At 34.2% G+C, this 24,150-nt stretch overlaps 1 protein-coding gene across 2 annotated transcripts; it reads left to right on the forward strand.

Moving 5' to 3' along the window:
- The first annotated feature begins 23 nt into the window (after nucleotides 1-23).
- On the forward strand, nucleotides 24-18,501 carry PANK3 (pantothenate kinase 3). Of its 2 annotated transcripts, XM_044661699.1 has the most exons (7): nucleotides 24-221; nucleotides 7,637-7,989; nucleotides 11,463-11,716; nucleotides 13,760-13,936; nucleotides 14,663-14,786; nucleotides 16,915-17,040; nucleotides 17,438-18,501. In XM_044661699.1, exons 1-7 carry the CDS (start codon nucleotides 194-196, stop codon nucleotides 17,486-17,488), a joined length of 1,113 nt encoding a protein of 370 aa, XP_044517634.1. In that variant the 5' UTR covers nucleotides 24-193; the 3' UTR covers nucleotides 17,489-18,501. The 2 variants fall into 2 exon arrangements, with proteins under 2 accessions (XP_044517634.1, XP_044517636.1); XM_044661701.1 differs by lacking the exon at nucleotides 13,760-13,936.
- Nucleotides 18,502-24,150: the final 5,649 nt, after the last annotated feature.

The following is a 24,150-nucleotide window of genomic DNA, read 5'->3' on the forward strand; positions in this document are numbered from 1 at the left end:
TCCCAGGCCGCCCGCCCACACGGCTGGGCATCGCCTCAGGCGGCCGGCAGCCCCGCCCCGCCCTGAGCCCGCCCCCCGCCGAGTTGAGGGGAGGATTCGGTTCGCGCTCCCGTGCCGCCGCCGCCGCCGCCTCCTCCGCCGCCCCTCCGAGGAGGCCCCGCCGCCACTGCTGTTATTTCTTTCGGCGGACAGCATGAAGATCAAGGATGCCAAAAAACCCTGTGAGTCAGGGGTCGGGGCGCTTCCCGCCCTCCAGGGCCCCGCGGGCTGGGGGAAGGAAGGGACTTCTTTAGAGGCATGGGGGGGCGGGGGCGGGGGTGGGTTAGGAGGGGTTCTTTGCCCCACTTCCTGCTGTGAGATCTGTCCAAAGTTCGGACTTTTAGCGCCCCCATTTTCAGTTCACCTCCCCAAAACCCCAGATATGAAAGCTTTAAAAAACTTAAGTTTGTCTTTAAGTGTCTGGACGAGAGACTCTGAAGAATCAGCCTTGCTCTGTGTATCGTAGCCAATAAGAAAAATAGGTCACGGTCAAGTTTCCGTGATGCTTTACAGTTTTAAAAGGGTCTTCGTTCCCCTTTGAGAGTAGTAGTATTATCTCCCATTTCTCTTCCCCATTTTTCATATGGGGAAATCAAAGCAATCAAAAGTTGCTTGTCCATTTGTTCATGAAAAGACAATCAGAGGGGGGCAGCTGGGTAGCTCAGTGGATTGAGAGCTAGACCTAGAGACGGGAGGTCCTGGGTTCAAATCTGGCCTCAGACACTTCCCAGCTGTGTGACTCTGGGCAAGTCACTTGACCCCCATTGCCTACCCTTACCACTCTTCCACCTATAAGTCAATACACAGAAGTTAAGGGTTTAAAATTAAAAAAAAAAAAAATGAAAAAAAAAAGACAATCAGAATTTGAACCCAAATCGATAGGCCCCCTTGACATTAGTGATGGCAACTGCAGCAGAGGTGCCCAAAGACCACGATTCTTTGTAGATACAAAAAAGATACTGGCCAACTTAAGAGCCTTTCTCTAAGTTGCAAAAAAAAAAAAAAAATAGTGACACCATCCGGATGTTTTTTGAAGTTACATTTCGTTGAAAATTACATTCGTGAAAATTAGTGTCTTGACACTGACTTGACTGGAGTGCCTTGAGAAGCTAGGATTGATTGCAATTTTTAAAGATTTCAGAGGTATTCTTCCCTTAACTAACTTGTTGATTTCCTGGAATCAAATCTTATTTACCAATGCAATGACATGGTTTTGAATACATATGTGTAAGTCCATTGCAACTCGTAGTTACTGCTTTCCCTTCATTTTAAAGGAAAATTATTGTCTTTGCCTTTCTTGCATATTTGTGGTGTATTGTCTGCAGTGTATTTTGTTGTTTAGCTATTGTGGTTACTTTATTTTAAATGTTTTTACAAACCAGGTTTCATTGTTATTGGTGGGGTAATTTAAATGTTATTAAGAACTGGAAAAGACTGAGTACTTTTAAGTTAGTAAAATAAAACAGTTTGATAAGCTTAATATTAAAAATATAAGTTGTGATCTACATAACAAGTAGAAGCCATATATATGTTTGGAGCAGGTTGGAAACTTGAACAGTAGTATCCAAGAGAACTGAATAGACAGACCATTATTTGAATCAGGCCTCCAATTGATAGTCATTTAATTTCTCAGGGCTTCAAGTTCTTCGTCTATAAATGGAAATAAGTAATACTTTTAATCTATGTGAACTTTATGTGTGTATATACATATGTTATAACTACACACATTTTGTGGACCTTAATAAACAGGTTTTAGTAGTAATTCAAGTCTAGGTCCTGCTTTCTAAAAGGCAAACATAAAAGTAATTTATATGAATGGTTGAAACCTGGAGTGATTTTTGTTTTTGAGACCAGAGGTGATTAATAGAGAGTTGGCCTCTGGGTGAGAAAGACCTGGCTTAAAACTCCTGAACATTGGTTGAGTGACCCTGGGCAAGTCACTTGACCCCCATTGCCTACCCTTACCACTCTTCTGCCTTGGAGCCAATACACAGTATTGACTCCAAGACCAAAGGTAAGGGTTTGGGGAGGGGGGGGGATTTTTTTTTTTCTTAACTCCTTTCAGTTTCAAAACAACACTCATTCACTTAAATAATTTCAACTGACATATACTCCAGTTCTCTTGCTTGTAAGATATACATAAAGATGTGTGTGTAATAACACAATTTATAGAGAACTTTGAAGTTTGAAACATCAATTTTCCCAAAGTGTCATTACCTTTATAGTTGCAAAAACTTAGGTTGACTTAGGTTATTCTTGAGCTGTGATTTGAACCTAGATGTCCTAATTCCAAGTCCAGTATATTTCTACTACTGTCTGCTATATATCTTTGGCATATATTAGAGCTAGCTAATTAATTTTGAGGAATAAAGTGAGTCTGTATATGTCATGAAACTGAATTTTCTGTTCAATTGCTAAACTGAACAATACATATCACAGAATGAAATTCAGAAGGGAAGTTAGAAGTCATCTTGTTGAGTTTATGCTGCATCAGGAATCCCTTCTGAAAACATTCCAGATGAGTGTCCTGCTTCTACTTGAAGACTTTCAAAATTGCATTTTGGGGAGAGAAAAAAAAGGTTCATAATAATGGGAGACAATGCAACTATTTTTTAGCATTTTCTATCTGAGCACTTTGTATTTGGAACTTGTTGCAAATCTGCTTCCTTGTCATAATTCTATTTCTTAAGAAGTCACTATACTTTTGTTATTAGTGTTTTTTTCTTCACCTAAAGAGTAAATTCTCTACCTATTCAGTGCCAGTACTGTTTAAATAGCTCTTTAGTGCTTCCCCCCCAACCCCCCTCTTTTTGCAACATTTAACAATATGTAAAACTTTTATAACATACCATGTTAGAAATTAACAGCATTGCCTTTGTGATTCAGTTACCTTCTGTTAATCATTAAAGAAATGATTAGACATCCCAAGTTTTTCCCTTTCCCCTACATTGAACAAAAATCTGTAGCTTAAAGGTCCTTGTGATTATTGGGAGGTGGGGGGAAAGATTGCTACTAATGAGGGCTGATGGCTACTGGAGTAGAACCAGGTGAGGAACACAGAACTGGAGGTTGTCAACAAGAAAAATTCCAGGGAAGATTAAAACACTATAAAACCAGGGAGGATATAATGGCAGTTAACAAAATGCATAAACTTAGTACTTATATTTTGAGTATTTCTCAGAAACATAAGTATGTTTACAGGTTGTAATATAGTGGTAATCTTGTTAATTTGTTCATTTGACTATCATCTGTGAGTGCTTTTAATAGTTAATATTCTCTGAAGTTTTGTGGGGTAACTGTAGCTTAGTTCTTAGGTTATATTAGTAGTCCATGTTGCAAATATTTGCAATTTGTTCCCTAGACTCAAAGTGAGTAGAATACAGATATATTATTTTACAAATTGAGGGATTTTGAATTCAGTAACTTGTGGTCTATAATCTGACTCACACATAATTAGGTCTGATACTAGGATTTGTGTCTTAACTGTGTCCTGCTATTTCTCCCATGCTTCCTTAAGTGGTGGCATTATCCATTGGTAAGGGTTCCACAATTTTACCTTGAATTCCAGTATTCCTGTGATGGTAATGTTATGGATCTCAGGGCAAAAGGCAGGTTGTTACACTAACATTTTTTTCTTGGAGTGAGATATATCATGATTACCAGAGGAGTAGATCTCATTACACCTTGAAGTCTCATAGCAGTGTATTTTCTCTGATTTTTCATATTAAAATTAGTCATCTAAAAGTTTACAGGGTAAGATAGTAAACTACTACAATTTAGTAGTCCATGATAAAGAAATAAGCCAACCACACACAGAAGCTGTGCTGTAACAGAAATTGCCATAGACTTGATGTCAGAAGATTTGAGCTTAGAGCTTGATTTGCTTCCTTAAGAGTTCTCTTACTTCAGCTCTCTGGAGGCTTTAATTTCCTCATCTGTAAAATTTAGGGATTAGATTTAATGATCTGTACATCCCTTTTAGCCATGTAATTATATATGACCCAAAACATTCATATTATGTACTTTGGTCTCAGAATTGTACTTACATATTACATCAATCTTGGGTGCTTTACATTTTAGAATAATGGTGTCTTTTCCATGTATAAATTCCGTATGACAATCCAACAGACCTTTACAAATTTAGTTTGGGGTAGTGTTTTAAATTGAATAAAAAATAGTAGATGGGTCGAATGTACTTTTTTTGTAATGTGTTCTTTATAGAATGTTTAATTTATGTATTTTAGGTAGCTAAAATTAAGTGATTTTGCAAACATGGATATTATGTTCTTAAATCCTACAGCACAGGGACAGTTCAATTTTAAAGTTTTTTTTCCATTTAAACACATTTTCCCCTCAACTTAGGCCTGGTGCTTTCTTAGTATATCATCAGCCTTTGCCTGAAAAAATTTTTTATTCATATGGCATTGTGAAATTATGAACAAGATTTTTTTTCCCCTACAGAATTCTGTCTACTAATCATTTCTACAGCCAGGATCATCAATGTGTACTTTGGAATTAAATGGTATTATGACCTACGGGTTAAAAACTGAGTTTAATCTTGGTTTTCTCTTGCATGGTTTCAAAAACAGTAAATGAGTTTCTTCATTTACAAAGCAGAAATAACTCCCCATGCAATGAGGTTCTTTTTGAGTGTTAACTAAAGCTTGTATGTAGCTTTTGAGAATAACAAAGCTATATATATGGTGCTAATTGGGGTTTTCACTTTGATGTAGGGTGGTGTTGGTATTTATAAATCTTGTCCAAAGGTTTCAGGCAAGAAAAAAATGTGTGAGCTCTGAATCTCATAGTTTTCTAAGTTGCCTGCAGAGTGATACTTATAATTTGTATATATTTTTTGTTAATATGAAGGCTCAGAATTTAAATGATTAAGTTAAATTTTTTATCAATTCATACAATTTTTGAGATTCTGCAAGATATTTTATCAGATTAATCCCAAATTCACCACCAAATTTCATCTCAATATTGATTGTGTAGAGAGAAGGTTTTTCTCACAACCCTTCTAGAATTTGAAGCCATGGAAGGTTATGTAATAGCAGAATGGCTTCTTTGTTTGACACCAGGAAAAATGCCCTAATTTCATATTCAACGGATTGGAAAAATTCTTACAAAGCCTTTTTTTGGTCTGTTGGATAAATAGAATTGCCCCTATTCCTATCCCCCCAAAAAAGTATGTTTATTCAAGGAACCACATTTCCTTTGTAATCATTACTTTTTCCAAGTAATCTTGATTTATCTAAACTTTAAAATAAAATACAAATCTATGTCTTTTGTAGTATAAAATAATGGGTTTGCTTTGGTTGAAATAGGTTAGAAAATACATTTTTTACAAATCTGTATTAGATCTTACATCTTTGTTTAAGGCTATGCTATTTCTGACATTGTTTCTAACTTTTTTCATATATAAATTGCTTATTCATTTCATGGAGTGCTACATGCCTCTTATTGGGTTGGGGGTTAGTTCAAATGGGGCCTTTGATATTTATAAAGCTGTGTGATCTTGGACAAGTCACTTAACTTTTGTTTGCCTTACTATCCTCAACTGTAAAATGATAATAACAACACCTATCCTCTCAGAGTTGTAAGAATCAAATGAGATTTGCAAAGCACAGAGTAGGTGTTATATGAATGTTTATTCCGTTCCCCTTATCCCCTTCTTGTTCTGTTAGCATTAAAGCTTATAACCAAATGATAAAAATGTCTTTATAATTGAACCGGGACTATACATGTTTGTCTTATTTTCATTTGATAGTCAGACCATGCATGATGTGAGCTTTTAAAGGCCTTAGCTCACATGTCCCCATTTTAGAAATTTCTAATTTTTAATCTCTGTTGTAAGTTCTGAAATGGAAAAGTTTAGAACCCCTCATTAATTAACATAGCCTGTATTTCCCACCTCAGAATGAATGAAAATGTGTATTTCAAGCAAGGGGAATATAAAGACATTCTTAGGAGAGGTTAAAAATATGAAAACTGGAGAATAAGAATTAAGGAATTATAGAACAAGAATTAAGTATTCCTTAATACATTTTTTGTGGAAATTAGGTATTTTGAAGTCAGATCTAAATAAAGATACTTTAAATACCAAAAAATTTGGATTTCTGTTGAATTTGCAAACTAATCCTAAGAATAAGATTTATAATTTATAGTTAAGTATATGTAATACCAATACTGTCTTAAGCAAGTATTATATAAAAGTTAGACATTGCATCATGTAATTGAACTTTATAGTTGGAAGAGTTCTTAAAGATGATTTGAATCATCTCTAAGCACAGTGCTTAAAGTGGGCTTTTGAACCAACAGCCTTATGATAGAAACTGAATTTACTAAAACCCTTTGTATCAGACAGACCTTAGATAATTCCGTATTATGTGGTACATTGGAAAAGATCCTTGTTTTAAGTAGCTATTTTTCATTTGGTTACTTGATTAGATAATATATCAAATTCCATTACAATGAAAAGAAATGTAACAAAAGACATAATTTATTCAGTAGCATTGTTTAGTGGAAATAACACTGACTAGGTTAATTTTTTTCCCCACTAATTGCTCACAGATGTTGGATAAAAGTTAAAACTTCTCTAGTCTATTCATTCACAGATTTTAATTGATTTCTTCCAATTCCTTCCAATTCTAAAATTTTTTAGCTTGGAAAAAAAATCAGCAAACTAGTTTGGGGAAAATAACATTTCAACATAGGTTGTTTGTTGATGGGTGTGTAGACCTCTAATCCCTGATATCAGGGCACCTAACTCTGGTAGAATGCTCAAAATCTCCATTCCAAGCTTGCAGGAGGAGTCTACATCAAGTCTGACACTAGTAAGGTGGTAACCCTGTGGAAGCTGAAGGGGCACCAGGTTGCCTAAGGAGGAGTGAACCTGCTCAGGTTGGAAGCAGAGCAAGTCAAAACTCTGCTGATCATGGTGAGGTCAGGTCCATGAATGGCTGCAGTATTTACAATCAGTATAGGATAGGGGATATTTAATCTCTCAAAGAAGATGTAGAGGTTGTGGCTGGCCAACATAATTTTTTTTTAAACCCTTAACTTCTGTGTATTGACTTATAGGTGGAAGAGTGGTAAGGGTGGGCAATGGGGGTCAAGTGACTTGCCCAGGGTCACACACCTGGGAAGTGTCTGAGGCCAGATTTGAACCTAGGACCTCCCGTCTCTAGGCCTGGCTCTCAATCCACTGAGCTACCCAGCTGCCCCCCCAACATAATTTTTTAAAAATTAATTTGTTACATCAAAATACCTAGTAATTTCATAAAAAGGTATGTAATTAAAACCGTGTCCTACTTCTATTATTTCTTTCTCTGGGGTTGGACACATACACAAGTCATTGTTCAAACTTATTTCTGTTGCTGTATATAATCTCTTCATTCTGCTACATTCACTCTTCATGATTTTCATGTTTTTCAAAAATTAACTTGTTTGTCATTTCTTATGACACAGTAATATTCCATCATAGTCATATGATACAACTTGTTTAGTCATTCTCCAATCTCTTCAATTTCCAATCCTTTATAATTTTTGTTTCTGAAAGATCAGTGTTGATTTAAGTCATTTCTTATATTAACAGCTTTCCCATGGTTTGGCATGGACATAGGAGGTACTCTCGTGAAACTTGCGTATTTTGAACCCATTGATATCACAGCAGAGGAGGAGCAAGAAGAAGTTGAAAGTTTAAAAAGTATCCGGAAATATCTGACTTCTAATGTAGCCTATGGGTTGACCGGAGTTAGGGATGTTCATCTTGAATTGAAGGATTTAACACTCTTTGGCCGAAGAGGAAACTTGCACTTTATCAGATTTCCAACCCATGACCTTCCTACTTTTATCCAAATGGGGAGAGATAAAAACTTCTCAACATTACACACGGTGCTATGTGCTACTGGAGGTGGTGCTTACAAGTTTGAAAAAGATTTTCGCACGGTAGGTAACTGCTAGAAATTATTACAAATTAACTAATTCTTGCTTTAATACCAAACTATGCCTGAGCCACTTAGCCCCATTATTAAACTAGTATGTACAGAGATGTCTATAAATTTAAGAAAATAGAACACCTGTATATATTATTGCCAGTTTTGGATATTCATATCTATGATTCAGATCCTATTTCCAAGAACAAGACTAGTCTCATTTGAAACCTGATGTGACTGTTAATTAGACTTGTTTTAGTCCTCTGCCCCAACACTCACTTCATTAAGTGGCTTCCGGTGTATTTTTAAAGCCCTGTTTAAGGTGGGAAATCTGCTTCAAAGACCTATCAGGCTACAAGAAAATTGTCCTTGAATTATCTCCTGAAATATGTTCTTCTTTCACATGGATAATCCAGGTTGACTCAATATTCCATTCCCAGTTAATGCTATGCAAATGATAATTAGAGGAGGCTCCTTGTCAGATTTCTCCTGGGGATAGTGTCTTCTGACTAAAAATTTGGGCGAATTTCTTTGCCATCCAAGCAGGTTCCAGTTTTATTTCCTTACTACTATCTCTAGCATGGTTTCATCCCCCTAGATCAGTGATGGACAAGCTAGGGCCTGTAGTTTGCCCATCATTGTCCTAGATTGTTCCCTCTATTAAATTAGGTATTCTAGAGTTGAAAGTACTTGTGGCTTTCATTGGTAGGCTGGTCTAGATGACCTCTTAAGTTTTGTTTTTTTTTTTTAACAAGTCCATGATTCTCTAATTCTATAAAAAGCCAAACAAATATATATACATATATTATCACATACACTAATCAGCAAGCATTTATTAAGTGCCTACTATGTGCCCTTGATTAAAGACAAAAAAAAATGAGATTATCCCTAATCTAGGAGGTTTACATTCTGTTGAAAGAGATATACTTGATTTATTATATGCAGAGTAAGTATGGACTTCATTTATTTACTAATGTATTATGTATGAACTGAAAATCTCTTTAAAAACAAAATAACTCATTATCTTTCCATCCAAAATCTTCCTTCATAATTTCCCTCCTATTGTCAACGGTACCACCATCTGTCTAATCACCTATAATTTAGTGTCATCCTCAATTTACCCCTTACATGTCTAGTCTGTTGTCAAGTCACCATTTTGACCTTTCTTCTCTCATATGTGCCCCTTTCTGCTTACACATTGACTATCCTTGTATAGGTGCTCACCTTATTCCTAGGCTATTTCAGTAATCTACTTGGTTTCCCTAACTCAAGTTTCTTCATTCCATCTGCCACTTGGTTATCAGATTTTTATTAAAGACAGATATGACCATGTTATTATTTCTCTTTCCCTACTTAATAAACTCCAATGGCTCCTTGTAGCTACTTCCAGGATCAAATATAAAATTTTCTGTTTGCCATCTATATCTTAGCCTCTTCATGACTTTTTGGTCTTCTTATACTTTACTTTCCTCAATACACTTGAAGAACCCAACTAAACAGGCCTACATTACTGGTCTTCACATATCATACTGCTGTCCTCCATTACTAGAATACTCTTCCCTCCTCACCACCAGCTCCTGACCTCCTAACTTCCTTTAGCACTCAACTCAAATCCTCCCTTCTGTAGTATAGGCCTTTCTTTTTTTGTCCCCCAATTGCTTTTCCTCTTAAGAACTATCTGTATCTTATGTACATAGTTATTAGTATATTGGCTTCTCCCAAAAAGTTAAAATATGATGTTAGCATACTAAAACTATTCAGTCAGTTTATAATTTTGATTCAACCTAGAGTGCTAAGATGCAGTTGGAATAGGTAGTGTTAGTTGTACAGTTTATTTTAATTTGAATTTAAGATGTTTGGCCAATTTAGGTAGAGACAACTATTGCATTTGCCTGGTATTCTTTAAAATATTGCTCACTGGAATCCACTCATGCCTCTTAGGTTGAAAAACACTCCAAAAATATAGAATTGAAATATTTTAGGTGATGGATTCCTTTACCAATGACATTTTCTTAAAATAAAAAATTTAAGAAGGAATGTCATTTTTATTTTATAATTACATGACAATTTTACATCCAGTATCAGGACAATAGAATGTTTATTTCCTCGTCCAATTGATATTTCAATCAAAACATTTTATTTACTTAAATTAGGGCAGGTAGCAATCCACATATTCTAGGAATCTAAGGCCTGACATGTTCAAGCAAGACAGTAAGTGATCTGTCAGTGCTACTATAAAAGTGACCTCCATTTGGCATATCTCCTGAAATAACTATTTGAATTTCACATCTTTCCTAAATAACTATATATCTTGAGATTTGGAAGTTTTGATTAAAATATGTTGAATGATACTTATGGAGGAAAAATTCCATGATACAATGCCTTTCACATAAACTATATTCTAAAGTATTTCTGATGTAGTAAAAGGCACCAGATGAGTAGCAGATATAGTACCAGGAGCAGAAAATGGATATAGATCAAAGTTATATAAGGGAAAAGAGAACTGGGATGGGATATAAGGTTCACATTGTTCTCATTCAGTTTTTTAAATGGAGTAACTTGGGAATTCTGAAATGAGGCTTAATAAGAGCTATTTAAGTTTTTGGTAAGAGACCATAAGATCATAGATATAGAGCTAGAAAGAACCTCAGAGTTCATCTTGTCCAGACCTCTCATTTTACAGAGGAGGAAACTGAGTCCCAGCAGAAGAATTAAGTGATTTGCATAAAGTCACAAACATTTCAACTCTTAGTTTAGACCCATCACTCTCTCCACTGTACCTTTAATTTCTGAAAAGTGGCTATAAATGGCAGTTTTGTTCTAAGTGTTGAAAACCACTACTCTTGCACATACTCTTTTTTTTTTTTAAACCCTTGTACTTCCGTGTATTGTCTTATAGGTGGAAGAGTGGTAAGGATGGGCAATGGGGGTCAAGTGACTTGCCCAGGGTCACACAGCATACTCTTAAATTTTAAACCCTTAACTTCTGTGTATTGACTTATAGGTGGAAGATTGGTAAGGGTAGGCAATAGGGGTCAAATGACTTGCCCAGGGTCACACAGCTGGGAAGTGTCTGAGGCCAGATTTGAACCTAGGACCTCCTGTCTCTAGGCCTGGCTCTCAATCCACTGAGCTACTCAGCTGCCCCCTCTTGCACATACTCTTGAACAATCAAAATCATATAAAGCAGTGCTGGGCAAACATTTGGCCAGCAGGCCAAATGGGGCCCCCCGACATGTTCTATCCAGCCATGTGACATTCCTAATCTGAGTAATACAATGAGTTGGATACAATATAATGAAACTTTGAAAGAGTTGTCTTAGAAACAGACGGACAGATGAGCATTTCCTTTCCTTTGGCCCCCTCTTAAAAAAGTTTGCCCATCACGGGTATAAAGTCTAACATAATAGTATTGAACTTTACTTGAATGGTTGGCATATTTTGTTTTTTAAATGGCTGGTGATGTTTTCTTTCTTTTAAAAACAGATTGGAAACCTCCAGCTGCACAAACTGGATGAACTTGATTGCCTTGTAAAGGGCTTGCTGTATATAGATTCTGTCAGTTTTAATGGGCAGGCAGAATGCTATTATTTTGGCAATGCCTCAGAACCTGAAAGATGCCAAAAGATGCCTTTTAACTTAGATGACCCATATCCGCTACTGGTCGTGAACATTGGTTCTGGAGTTAGTATTTTAGCTGTCCATTCCAAAGACAACTATAAGCGAGTTACTGGAACAAGGTAATAACTATTCAGTCTTATAAACGCATAAATAAATTATTAAATTACCGTTATGCAAAGTATGTTTTAAAGGAACTGATTTCCTTTTCCCATTATTCACTGCTTAATTTTAGTCTGTTGAAGAGTTATTCTGGAAGGAAGCAAAGGTATCATAGTACTGTCCTATAGAGTTCCATCAGTGGAAATGTAAATTTATTTGTAAATAGATACTGCTTGCCCTGCCAAGAAAGCAACTTATATTTATGTAATAATGAAAGTCATATTGGTACATGATGTGAGATAGAATTTTATATAGGATATTTTCATTCATGAACATATATGTGTGAAAGTGTTTTTCACTTGCTTCAAATTCTTAAATAAGGTGGTTATTTATAGACTGTTCCATCAATTTTAGTATCATAATTAAAGAATGAATTAATTCTATATTATACTGTGTTATTTTAGATCTTCATGAAAAAAAGTATTTGGAATACTTTTGTAGAACTCCTTATTATAATATTGTGTGTTGCCTCTGATTTAAGAATAACAAGAAACTTATCCCTTGAACTTACTTGGTATTTAACTTCTAGCAATCAAAACTCCCCACATTCTCATTACTATTGAGAAGGCAAATAGGTATTAGATCCATTTGTCACTGGGGAACTGAAATACAGGGAAGTTGAAATTCATAAAATATAAAAATGAATCTGATAATTTTATTAGAAAAATTTTAAGTCTTAAAAGTTTCCCCCTTGGGAATTGACATTTCAAATTAAGGTCTCAGAGTAAAGACTTCTATTTTCCTACGCATTCTTGGGTATTTGAATTGTAGTTCAGCTTCATTGTACTGTTTCTAGAAAGCTTTGCTGATGTAATACAATGTCTGGTAGCTCCTGCTGTCCTGAACAGAATTTGTATGAGTAGACTTCAGTTTAGTTAATAATGAATTCCTTGGCTATAGAAATCCAAGAAACAAAAAAATTACATAGTAGCCCTTAGTGTCCCTCTTCTACCTCTGCATTAACAGTGATGGGAAATGTGCCATGTTTCACAATTTTTTAGGCCATCTGTGAACTTTGAGCTTAAAAAGTTTGGTAGAACCCAAGAGGTTTTTGTTAGCAAGCACTGAACTTATTAATGTTCACAGTAGAAAAATTGTATAAACAGCAGACATTTGGCAAAATGTTGATTAGGATCCATTTGGCTTTATTAGAAATTGCAGCTTCAGTAACATTTTCCCCCAGTATATGGAATGACTTACTCCCTGTTTTACATGTGCAGGTGGTGTTAAAAGAAATATAAAAGACTATAAAATACTCTTATGTTCTCCTTTCAGCTCTTAAGTTTATGAACCTATATATATTTTCCTGCCAGATATGCAGCGACTTCAATTCCCCCTTTAGACCCAGGTTTTAGGAAGTTCCCCTTGGGTGTGCTAAGTCATCATTAACTGGTCAAGTTGGATGTCTGTCCTTAAAAGTATTCAGCAGACTCCCTCTCACAGAACATTCATTTGAGGACCACATAGAACTTAAGTTTATGCTTGGTCCATATGCTTTCTACTTCCCTATTAAGAACATCAAGAAAACAGGTCTATAAACATTTATGAAGTATATTTGCTGCTTGTCACTCACTGTAATTACAAATACTAGCAGAAAGACACTAACCCTCAAGGAATTCAGTCTAAAGGGGGAAGCTGAAAGCAGGAAAGGAAGAAAGGAAGGTACCTGATCCAGGGTACATGGTTCAGAAAGTCTGCAGAGGCAGTAATATGAAGATTTGAATAGCCCAGGCAACTTGTGTAAAATGGAGTTCTAGGAGGAACCAGCCAGAAACCAGCCAATCTGTAATAGAGGCCACAAGGGTGGAACACATTTTTCCCAATTTCATTATACAGTGGTCTGATTCACTATTTTCTTTTATGTTAATGTTGTCATACCTAGCCTAGCACAGATATTTAAAAGAATGTTTCAGTATCTTGGCTTTTGCAAAGAGAAACTGTGACCTTGGGAAATAATAGAACTCTCATTTACCAAGTTTTTTTTTTCCCCCCTCTTTATTTAGTCTGGGAGGTGGCACATTTCTGGGTTTATGCAGCTTACTGACTGGCTGTGAAAGTTTTGAAGAAGCTCTTGAAATGGCTTCCAAAGGTGACAGCACCCATGCTGATAAATTGGTCCGTGATATTTATGGAGGAGATTATGAAAGATTTGCTTTGCCAGGGTGGGCTGTAGCATCTAGGTATGTTATAATTCTTGAATCGCTCATGGGGGTGGGGGCTTAATTTTTGGAAACAAATGTAAAACAATTTTAAGAATAAAATTTTAGGGGACAGCTGGGAAGCTCAGTAGATTGAGAACCAGGCCTAGAGATGGGAGGTCCTAGGTTCTAATCCTGCCTCTAATCTATCTCTGTGACCCTGGGTAAGTCACTTAACCCCCATTTGCCTAACCCTTATCACTCTTCTGCCTTGGAATCAGTACTGTGTATTGATTCCAAGGCAGAAGATATGGGTTAAAATTTTTTTTTCAAGTAGATATAAGACCCAAATTTTGGGAAGGCCAGCTAAAAATTAATCTAGCATGTTGCACAACAGTAATTTTGCCAAATAGCTTCCAAGTGGAGGTTTTTAGAGCAGAGATTTTTCATAGATTCTAATGTTTTATGCAAAATAAAGCTGCAAAAATATTGTTGATAACCTATTCCTTTTAAGAATAAATAGTACTTTAACTTGTATAGTCACTCTTAAGAGATAAAATTTTTACTTTGAATATTCCATGTAAATAGTTTTGTGTGATTTGTATTATAAAGATCAACCATGGATTATTTTTTAAATCTTTAAGGAAAAAGTGCTATTTCCTGGGCAATGGGAAGTTTTTAAGCCTGTAATAGCAGAAGACCTTATTTACAACAGATTTGACCTCCCATCTTTTCTATTCTCCCTTTTTTCATATTCCTTCCATGCAGTTTTGGGAACATGATCTATAAGGAGAAGAGAGAATCTGTTAGTAAAGAAGATCTAGCAAGAGCTACTTTAGTTACTATCACCAATAACATTGGTTCTATAGCAAGAATGTGTGCTGTTAATGAGGTAAGCCTTCTCTCAATTAGATGGAAAATGCGGAATAAAAACTGTTTAATTGTAAAGTTTTTAAATTATTTGAGAATAAAAATTCCTGTAAAATATGAGGATTAAAATATTTTTACCTACTTCTTATCACTATAACTTAATTGACAGACAATAAGGCTTTAATTAGGTAGGCCCTAACTTAAAGCAATATTTGCATTTCCTTTTTTATCTAGAAAATATAACAATCTCTTCAAAAAAGCCTTAAATCTTATTAGTTTAATTAATCGCTGAGCTAATGAATTGGTATTTTTCTCATAACTTTTTAATTTTTCATGAATGTTTATTTAAATGCACTATGGACTAACAAATTATAGTTTAGGGATAATCATCTTTGAAAACCATTTTCTCATAACACCTACAGCATATAGAAATGCTATAGAGCTAAGAATGTTAAACGATTACAGTTCTGAATGTAAGACATGATATTTCATGGGAAAGTTAACAAATGTTAAGCTGACACATTGAATCAGCAATATATAGTAAGAGAAGGCAAAAACAGTTGTGCTTATTTTTATATCATCCACCTCACCGGGCGATAGTGAGGAATAGCCCGTTGCAAAGCTTAAAGTACTATATATAAATATGAGCAAGTATTATCATACTTTATGCTATATAGAAATGTTTCTTTTTCCATAGTTACATGATTCTTGTTTTTACTTTCCCCTTCACCCCCCCCCCCCCTTTTTCTCATAACTTTACGTTCTCAAATGATTTGGGACTTTTCTTTTATTGATACTTTTTAAATTGGCTGAGCATCTGGAAGATTTCTTATTGTCTTCGGCTTCTTTACAGTGCTGCCTTGTTGCATATGGATCAAGCAGCATTGTACAGGGCTATGAAGACATTGAGATTTGTTCTTCAAATAAAAAATTGAATGGTTCAATTATTTTTATGGTGGGTAGTATTTGATTTGCAGTATTGACCTTCATTATTTCAGATCCACAAACTGTTACAGATGTACTTCATTTAACACATGAGTTTTTTTCTGGAAAGGATCAGGGTAAATTTATAATTTAGGTAAATTAGGGTTTAAATTTGCTAAAGGATTTTGGCTTCCCTGTGCTTGGAATATATAAAGGTGTGTTTTTATGAAGAAAATATTAACACCTTTAATGTAAATCTGAGTTTTGGGATTTTTTCCCCCAATACCAATGTTTTAATAATAATGGAATGAATGTAAGCTTCTTGGGTGCAAGAAATATTTTGTTCTTCTCTTTATAGCACCACATTCTAACCACAATTCTTTGCACATAAGTGCTTAATAAATGGTTATTTTTGGTTTCTCAGTCCTGTAGGTCAGCAACTTCAGTGATCAGTCCAGGGCTGCCTTTATATTTGCTTAGAATAATGAGCAGGTTTCCCAGTAAAGTGTTTTTCTATTATCACTCTGTTATTGAAGAGATACCTAGGAAACTGAATTAGTAATTAGAAAGTTGATTGGGTTTGATGGTGTAAAAGTAGACAAGTTATTTTGTTGAAACTTTTGTCTCTTTTTGATTACAGCTCTTTTATTGATGCAATATAAGTCTAAGTAGTGCCTATGGCTTACACACTGACAAATTATTTTAATTCTTCACCTAGACTGTATTGCAGCTTTTGTCTCCCCCCCATCCATCTTTTTCCCCCACTATTATCAACATACTTATTACAATATCCAAATTTATAGCTTATTTTGCAAATCAGACCTTATACTCATTTCTAATGGGAGTGAAATGAAAGAACACTAGATTAAGAAGTTGGAGGACCTAAATCCTTTCTCTTCCATTTACTTCCATTTGTAATCCTGGGCAGTTCTTTTTAACTATTGATCTTCATTTTTTTCTCATCTATAAAATGAGAGAATTTGATTAATTGATCTCTGGGGTTCAGCTCTAAATTTATAATTCTATACATATAATTCTATACATAGAAACAACTTAATCCCCAAAGTGCCATATCACTGAAGCACTTTTCAAATTTGTTAAAGCAGAGTTTCACCTATATTATTCAACTACATATCTTTTGAGTAAGGATCATAGAAAAATGCTCTTTTCTGTGGTAAATGTTATAATACTTTTCCTAAGTAACCTCTTGCTTTTTTTCCTTTTAGAAAATAAATAGAGTTGTCTTTGTTGGAAATTTTCTACGTGTCAATACTCTCTCAATGAAACTTTTGGCATATGCATTGGATTATTGGTCCAAAGGCCAGTTGAAGGCATTATTTCTAGAACATGAGGTATGCTATGAGATTGTCAATTTCCCTTCCTTTCTTAAGAACCTATATAAATTTTCAACCAGATACTTTTCCATTTTTTCTTTTATCATAGTTTTAGGACATAATTAAAAAAATTTAGATAACTTCCTAAATACATTGTTATTTAATTCCATTTATGCCTTTTCACCTTGTGTGATTCTTGTTAGGGTCTTTTGTGTAAATCCTTCACAGAGTAGTCACCTAACATACTAAGGGGCCTTCCTTTGATTACCATGCTGTGCAAATAGTCTGTCGATCTGTTATATGTGGATTATTTCTTTTTAATAAAAGTTAGAGTTGTCCCATTTACCTTACTTGATAAATACTCATTGTTTTGTAAAGTCTTGTACTGATATTTTTGAAAATGCTTTTTCTACAGGGATACTTTGGAGCAGTTGGTGCTCTCCTGGGGCTGCCAAATTTCAGCTAAAGCACCAAGAGTCACTATATTAATAATGCCATCCAAATGGAACTAAAAATCAGAAGGATTATTATTACATTATTTAAAATGATGGGAACCAAAGGACAAGGTGGGGAAACAGCAATGTTGCTGTTTATGTTAAAAGGGTAAGATGTTGAATGTTGCCATATTTAAAGTAAGATCTTGGTAACATGAAGCATTTCCAGTTGAAATGGCTTTAGGGATTTTGGTCTTACTCTTCTGTATATAATCAGTATTAAATCCTTTTGATGCAATACAACCTCTGATTGAGCTTCTAAAAAATATTTTCATTTTACTTTTAAGTAGTCAGCATTATAGTATTGTATGCTTAAACAAAAATCTCAATCCTCAGATATTTAGTTTATGAAAATAATTCATTCTGAATATCTGTTAAAGATGTCTCTCTTACCCATCTTTTGGTTACTTTTCATGCCCTGTATTGAAAATTCACTGTGATGACCAAAAGTGTCAGAGATTACATTTTCATGTGATATTAGAAAATTTCAGACATTGAAAATCATCAGGGCTTTTCTTATGTTTCTGTGGTTTTTGAGAGGTCTCCAGTAGAATTCAAAGTATTTTCAATACCACAATGTAATTAAAATAGCTATATGTGAAACTGCAGGTACATAGAAGCTCAAGTTCTGACAATGTGCATTTTAAAACTCTTCACTTTCCATTAGTTGGTGCACTAGAGCACTATTCATGGAGTCAATCATTATGCTGAATACATTTAAAGGTACAGCATCTAAAATTTTATAATTTGATTACTTGATTAGTGACCTGTTTAATAAGGAAAGTAGGAAGATATAATGGTATGAGATCCAAATGCATCTCTCAAGTTGGGTGTATATTCCCTGTCCTATATATTCCTTCCTGTCAGATCAGAGCTTAGTCACTCTTTTTATAAGGTCTGAACCAACAAGGCAAAAATCCTTATTATGTGAAGAAGAAAAAAAATACCTGCTTAACCTATCAGAGTGTTTTATTAAATTGGAAGATTAGTTATTTTGAAGCTTCATGGAGTTCAGAGGCAGTATTGCAGAATCATAGAAGGATCAGTGTTTTGTACATTCTCGCAATAAAAGCATTATAATTCCAATGTTTGTAAAACTTGTTGGCCTTGGAATTCGCCCTCTATTTTGGAGTCATTGTTTTTGGTAAATTTGTGGAGTATTTGAGATTTTTACTTTTGAAGAAACTTTATCAAAGTAGTACAGTGCTGTAGCACAGATTGAGATTTTTAGAATTTGGAAGGCTCAGAATATTAACCATCTCTTGAAACACCATGATGGTACTCATTACATGACGATAAGTATTATGTATTAATATAAACCACAGCATAACATTATACTCAGTAGAAAAGACTCTTATTATGTTTTTCAGTAGGCTATGATGTGCTATGTAGACATTTCTCCATCATGTATCCTTTAGATATGCTCAAATGTTTACCAGACCATGTTGGTCATAAGATTCCTTCTATAAAGGCATGAATTTCTGAACCATGGAATTGTGAGGGAAGTTGGGAGTAGTTGGAATGTCATTTAAAAGAATCTATCTAATTTTAAACTTCAAATCTTAGCTTTTTTAAAACCCCAAAATGAGAACATCCTACTTTGTTTTTCCTATTATAGCTACTTCATATTCAGCCATATTTTCATAATTTCATTATTTTGAAGGCTTCCAATTTAGGCTAAAATCTTTTCATTTAAACTTTAGGCAAAGATTTTGCCATTTTAATATTAGATATTGGAGGGCAGGCATCTAAATAAAAATGACAGGTGTTGATTTTTCTCAAACTTCAAGTTGAAATTTTCATTTCAAAATAGTGTGGATGCTGTCCCAATATGTGTGTTGGAACTGTGGTACATCCTTAATTTTGGCCTTTTGTTAATGGTAAAATCACCTACAACCAAAGAAGGATGTAGTGACCATACAATCTGGTTACTATCACTCTTGCTCTTCCAATATTTATCCTATTTCACCAGGAACATAAACTATCAAGATTTTGCTTCTTGATAATCTTTAAAATTCCCTCTAAGCATTGTAATGAGCTTAGCTCTTAAGATCAGCCATTGCAGTTCTGAAAGCTACATGCTTTAGAAATAACTTAAAATGGATTTGAGTTTTCTGAATGGGGACTTTCCAAAGGAAAACCCATTAGAGAGGAAAGAATATATGCAAACCTATTTTTCAGTAAATATCAGGAAATTCCCTTTTTTTGGCTTGGGGCACTTCAGGATGTTCCCAATAAATATCTTGCATCATTCTTGGTATCCATGTCCCTGTTACTGATAAGATAATTGAAAATAGTTCATTAAAATGTACTTTTTAAATTGAAAAATGCCTGTCAGAGCACATTTTTCTTAAGTACTAAAAATTACAATTCCTTCACTAGGTTGATTTGGCAGTTTCAGTGCCTTAAATTCTTTCCCTTTGTGATATTGATAGCCAACTCCAGGCACCAAAGGAGTGATTTCCTGTTGTTCTTAAATTGACTTGTGTTGTCTTTACTACCTTGTCCAAACAACTCACTTGTCTTCTACTTAACTTACTAATAATTTAACCTTTACTCCTACAAAAAAGGGGAGGGGAAATTGAAGGAGCATAGCAACCTCAGAACTATTCAAAAGGTGGGTTCAGGGGGAAAGGGTAGCCCTTTTCTCTGAACAAAAAAGCAAGATTTCAGCACTAATACATTTACTTGTGGCAAAGTATTAATAGACCTGCTGACCCTACTGATTTAGAGAGCACTAGAGACTTGTTTACTTTTAGCTGAGGCAATAAAAACTCCACTGCCCTTAATCAATAGAATATCTAGAATCCTTGAACAGACACAAATTACTTGCCAAATAACAGAAATTATAAAGACTTCATGAACTTTTTGCCTTGTGTTGGGAATACCAATAGTTGGAATGCTTATTCCATCTTTATAAGCAATATAATAGACCAAGAAAATGACAAGATTTTCATTTCTTTATCCATGGAACTGTTGGATTAAAAGAACAGTCCCTTGCTGTGTGCCCCCTTTTTTTGTGTTTGCATTCTTGGCTCGAAGGTATAGCTAGGCAGTAAGTAGTTCTGAAATGCCCATTATAACCACTGAGCTCCTCTTGGGAAAATGTTTTTGTTTTTTTAGCTACAAAGAATTGACTACATCTCGGTGAATTTTTTTTCTTTTGAGCACTTTATGCATTTTAGATATTGCACTTGTTGAATGTATTTTGGTAATAAAACCTTTCTCCACTAAAAGCCATGTAGAAATTATAAAGAATAGCAAATAGAAAAAATGGGTGTTCGTTTGGGTGTATTTGTGCTTTAATCACTATTTGTTTCATGAAGGAAAATGGTTTAAAGAAAGAAAAAAAAAGGCCTTGCCTTTTCTGGTATTGCTATTATGTTTTCTTGACCATTTTGTAAAGTGGCCTATCTAGCAAAGTGTCAATGAGATGTTCCTATTTACACAGTAAGTCTACTTAAAAACCTGTTTTCAATACTGAAGAAGTTGTCACCTTAGTTTTTTAAGTAGCTTTATTCTTGTAAGCTCCTATCATCAAAATGAACTTAGGGAATGTGTGCTTTATATAATTTATTTTTCATTTGAAGAAATGGTTTGCTGTGGAAATATTTTATATTCAACTTAGTGTATATTCAGTAGACTTAGACGTTACTGAGTTTTTCTTTTTGCTTCCTTTAAAATATTTAGCCTATTTGAAATAGTGGTGATTTCATCATAGCAAACCTTCATACTTCTGCTACATTCAAGCTGAATAATTATAACTTAACAAATGAAAAAAATTTAATATTATAGTAAACTTAGTTTGTAGTGTCTTATTGTTTACATTCAGTGTTGCTGTTCCGTGGTGTTTTATAAATAGTACCATGACTATCTTAGCTATTTCACCTCGATAGGTCTCTGTTTCCTCATATGAAAAATGAGGGGGCGGTTAGACTAGATGGTCTCTAAAGTTTCTTCCAGCTCTTAATTCTGTTTATTTGTAAAAATGTATCATCAAGATCCTGAAAAAGAAAGAGTTAAAGTTAAAATAAATAAATGTTCTTTTTTTTCTCTACATCTTGAATAAAACGTACATATATGCAATGAATTTGAAACTGATTCCAAATTCATGTAATACTTATTGATGTGTACTAAATTTTTGTTTTTTATCATAACTAAAGTTCTCAAATTTTAAAGCTATTTAATGTGTTTGCTATATGGAGAAATCTTCAAGAAATATAGGTTATTAGAGTTGATTTGTATTTGGTTAATTCAGCAGCTATACCATAGAAGAATGTTTGAAAATTCATTTCCATTATCATTTTACCAATTAATTATTTAAATAGAACTATTAAGACAGGCTTGGTGACAACCGTGTTTTGGCTGTATATGACTAGTAGAGCTTAAAAAAATGGCTGAAGCTTGAAAAAAATGATTAACTTTTTAATGACAGTTTTAATGTAAACTGAAAGTCATATGAGCATTGTTTTGAAATGTCATATTTACAGTGTACAAAAGGAAAATATTCAACTTAAGTTCTTGAGTACAGATCACTATAAATAACAAACACATCTCTAGTGATTCCCAGAGACTTATTTCTGATAATTTTTTTAGCAGTTTCCATCTTCATTGTGACAGAGGGCAAGTGTTAGGGGGCTCAGGTACTTGTACATCTCATCAAACACTTGATCCATAGAAAAGTTTACAAAGGACAAATGGATAGCTTGGAAGCATTTCAGATTGCATAGCTTTCATTTTAGAATTTCAGCTTATCTTCAATTGTTAGAGAATAATGTAATGGAAAAATAGCAGATGTTCCCTCTCTGTTCATAATAGGATTAAACAAATGTAGCAGCAAGATACCACTAAAAACTCCAGAAATCAAAGCTAGTGCTGAATGATGTGTTAGAGGAAACTGAATGATCTGTGCTGAGCAAAAGCTTTAAAAGAACTTGTAGTTATGGTTTATTCCTTTGGTAATTGTAATTTTCTTTTTATTTCTACTTACTGTTCATCTGAACTGTAATTCTTAGGATTTTGGGGGTTTTTTAAGCAATGAAAATTATTTTTCAGTTTACTTAAAGAAATTTACAAGTTTTTGTTGTATACAGCTAGAATGCAATTACTGAATATTGGCTGTGATACTGATTTTTATCTAAATATCTTTCCTATTTTGCCTTCCTTGAAGTCCTGATGTAATGTTTTGAAAAATGATTATCACCACCATCCTCAATAGTTTCAACATGGGCTTTTCCTAATTGTTGTCTTTTAGAAAATTGTGGAAATAAAAGTGGTGCATCTACCATAGTCATTTAATATTTTTCACTTCAAAATTCCATCTCAAATGTTATTAATAATCTGGTGTCTCACCTTAACGAAAACTGCAGTCTCCTGTTGTTTTTTGAGAGGGTCTATGTATTTTCAATTAATGTTTAGAAGTGAAAAACCTTTCCAAAGAACAGAAATGTATGTGCTATTCTCTCACTTCTCCCTCCCAGTATTTTGATGGAATTAATATTTTAGGGAAATGTGCATAATTTCATCATCTGTGTATATAAATATATTCTGTGCTTGGATGTGTAAGTTAAGCTATAGATGAAAACATTAAACACCTGCTTCTTGAGCTCAAATAACTTGTTTTGCCCATTAGTGATCAAATCATTCTAAAAATGGTTTTTATGTCTCTTAGAGAGATTAGCTAATGTTACAAACATCAGATTTTCTTTTTTTTTTTTTTTTTTTTTTTTGAGATTCACTTTATCCATAAGCCATTTCAGTTTTAAATTGCCTTATTCTATTGCATTGTACTTAATGTCTGAATTTTGTTTACTGTTCTGACACTGAATCTGTGATGTAAAAATATATGATGGACTATAAATTTTGTTCCTAATAAACTTACTAAGTTATACAGTAATGTAAACTAAAGCATTTCTTGTAAATTGCCTTATTTATTGTTTTTCATCTTGTGTGTTTTTCATCAATATGTATGGTTTCTTTAATTCTCATTGTTGACATCTACTTTAAACATTCCCACACTAGTCTGTATTTTCCTTAATGCAGGAATGATGCCTGGGTTTCATCTACTTATTGGTATTGTGTTGTCATTAAGCCAACTTCATTACACTTTACCTACTTTTTAAATAGTTTATTTTCCTGGTTTTGTTGCTGCTCTGTATGAACATTAGAAACCATGCTTTTTAATCTTCTTTCCTAATAAAATTATTTCCATATTTCTGTGTGCTTTTTTCCCATAATTGCTTGTGTGTGGTTTTTTGTTTGTTGGCACCCTGCATTTCCATGACAGTGGATTTATATAAATTTTAAGACTGGCTTTAACTGGATGAATTAAGGAGAAATAACTCCATGCTTCATGTTAATAAATTAATAGCTTAGGTTTTAAAAATATTTTTCCTCCAATAGAATTTACAAAGAGTAATATTCCAAAGGTTCAGCCCCATTGGGTGAAATTGCGTGGCTTTAATTGACCAAGCGATGAGTTTTTCACTTAAATATGAGACCACATTTTACAACTCCTCACATATTTTAAATGAGCTACAGATTTATTAAGATAGGTAAAACAAGTCAGTTATGTGACAGACTGGGCAAATTTAGGATTTGGAATTTGAGGCTCACGATGCATTCAGATGCTGCC

Source organism: Gracilinanus agilis, chromosome 2 (assembly GCF_016433145.1).
Source record: "Gracilinanus agilis isolate LMUSP501 chromosome 2, AgileGrace, whole genome shotgun sequence".
Classification (NCBI taxonomy): domain Eukaryota; kingdom Metazoa; phylum Chordata; class Mammalia; order Didelphimorphia; family Didelphidae; genus Gracilinanus; species Gracilinanus agilis.

Excerpts from the sequence above, each read along its gene's own strand:
- PANK3 (XM_044661699.1), top strand. The coding sequence starts at position 194 with ATGAAGATCAAGGATGCCAAAAAACCCT. Across the intron at positions 7,990-11,462 it reads TTGAAAAAGATTTTCGCACG|ATTGGAAACCTCCAGCTGCA; the intron begins GTAGGTAACTGC and ends TTTTAAAAACAG. Across the intron at positions 14,787-16,914 it reads GAATGTGTGCTGTTAATGAG|AAAATAAATAGAGTTGTCTT; the intron begins GTAAGCCTTCTC and ends TTTTCCTTTTAG.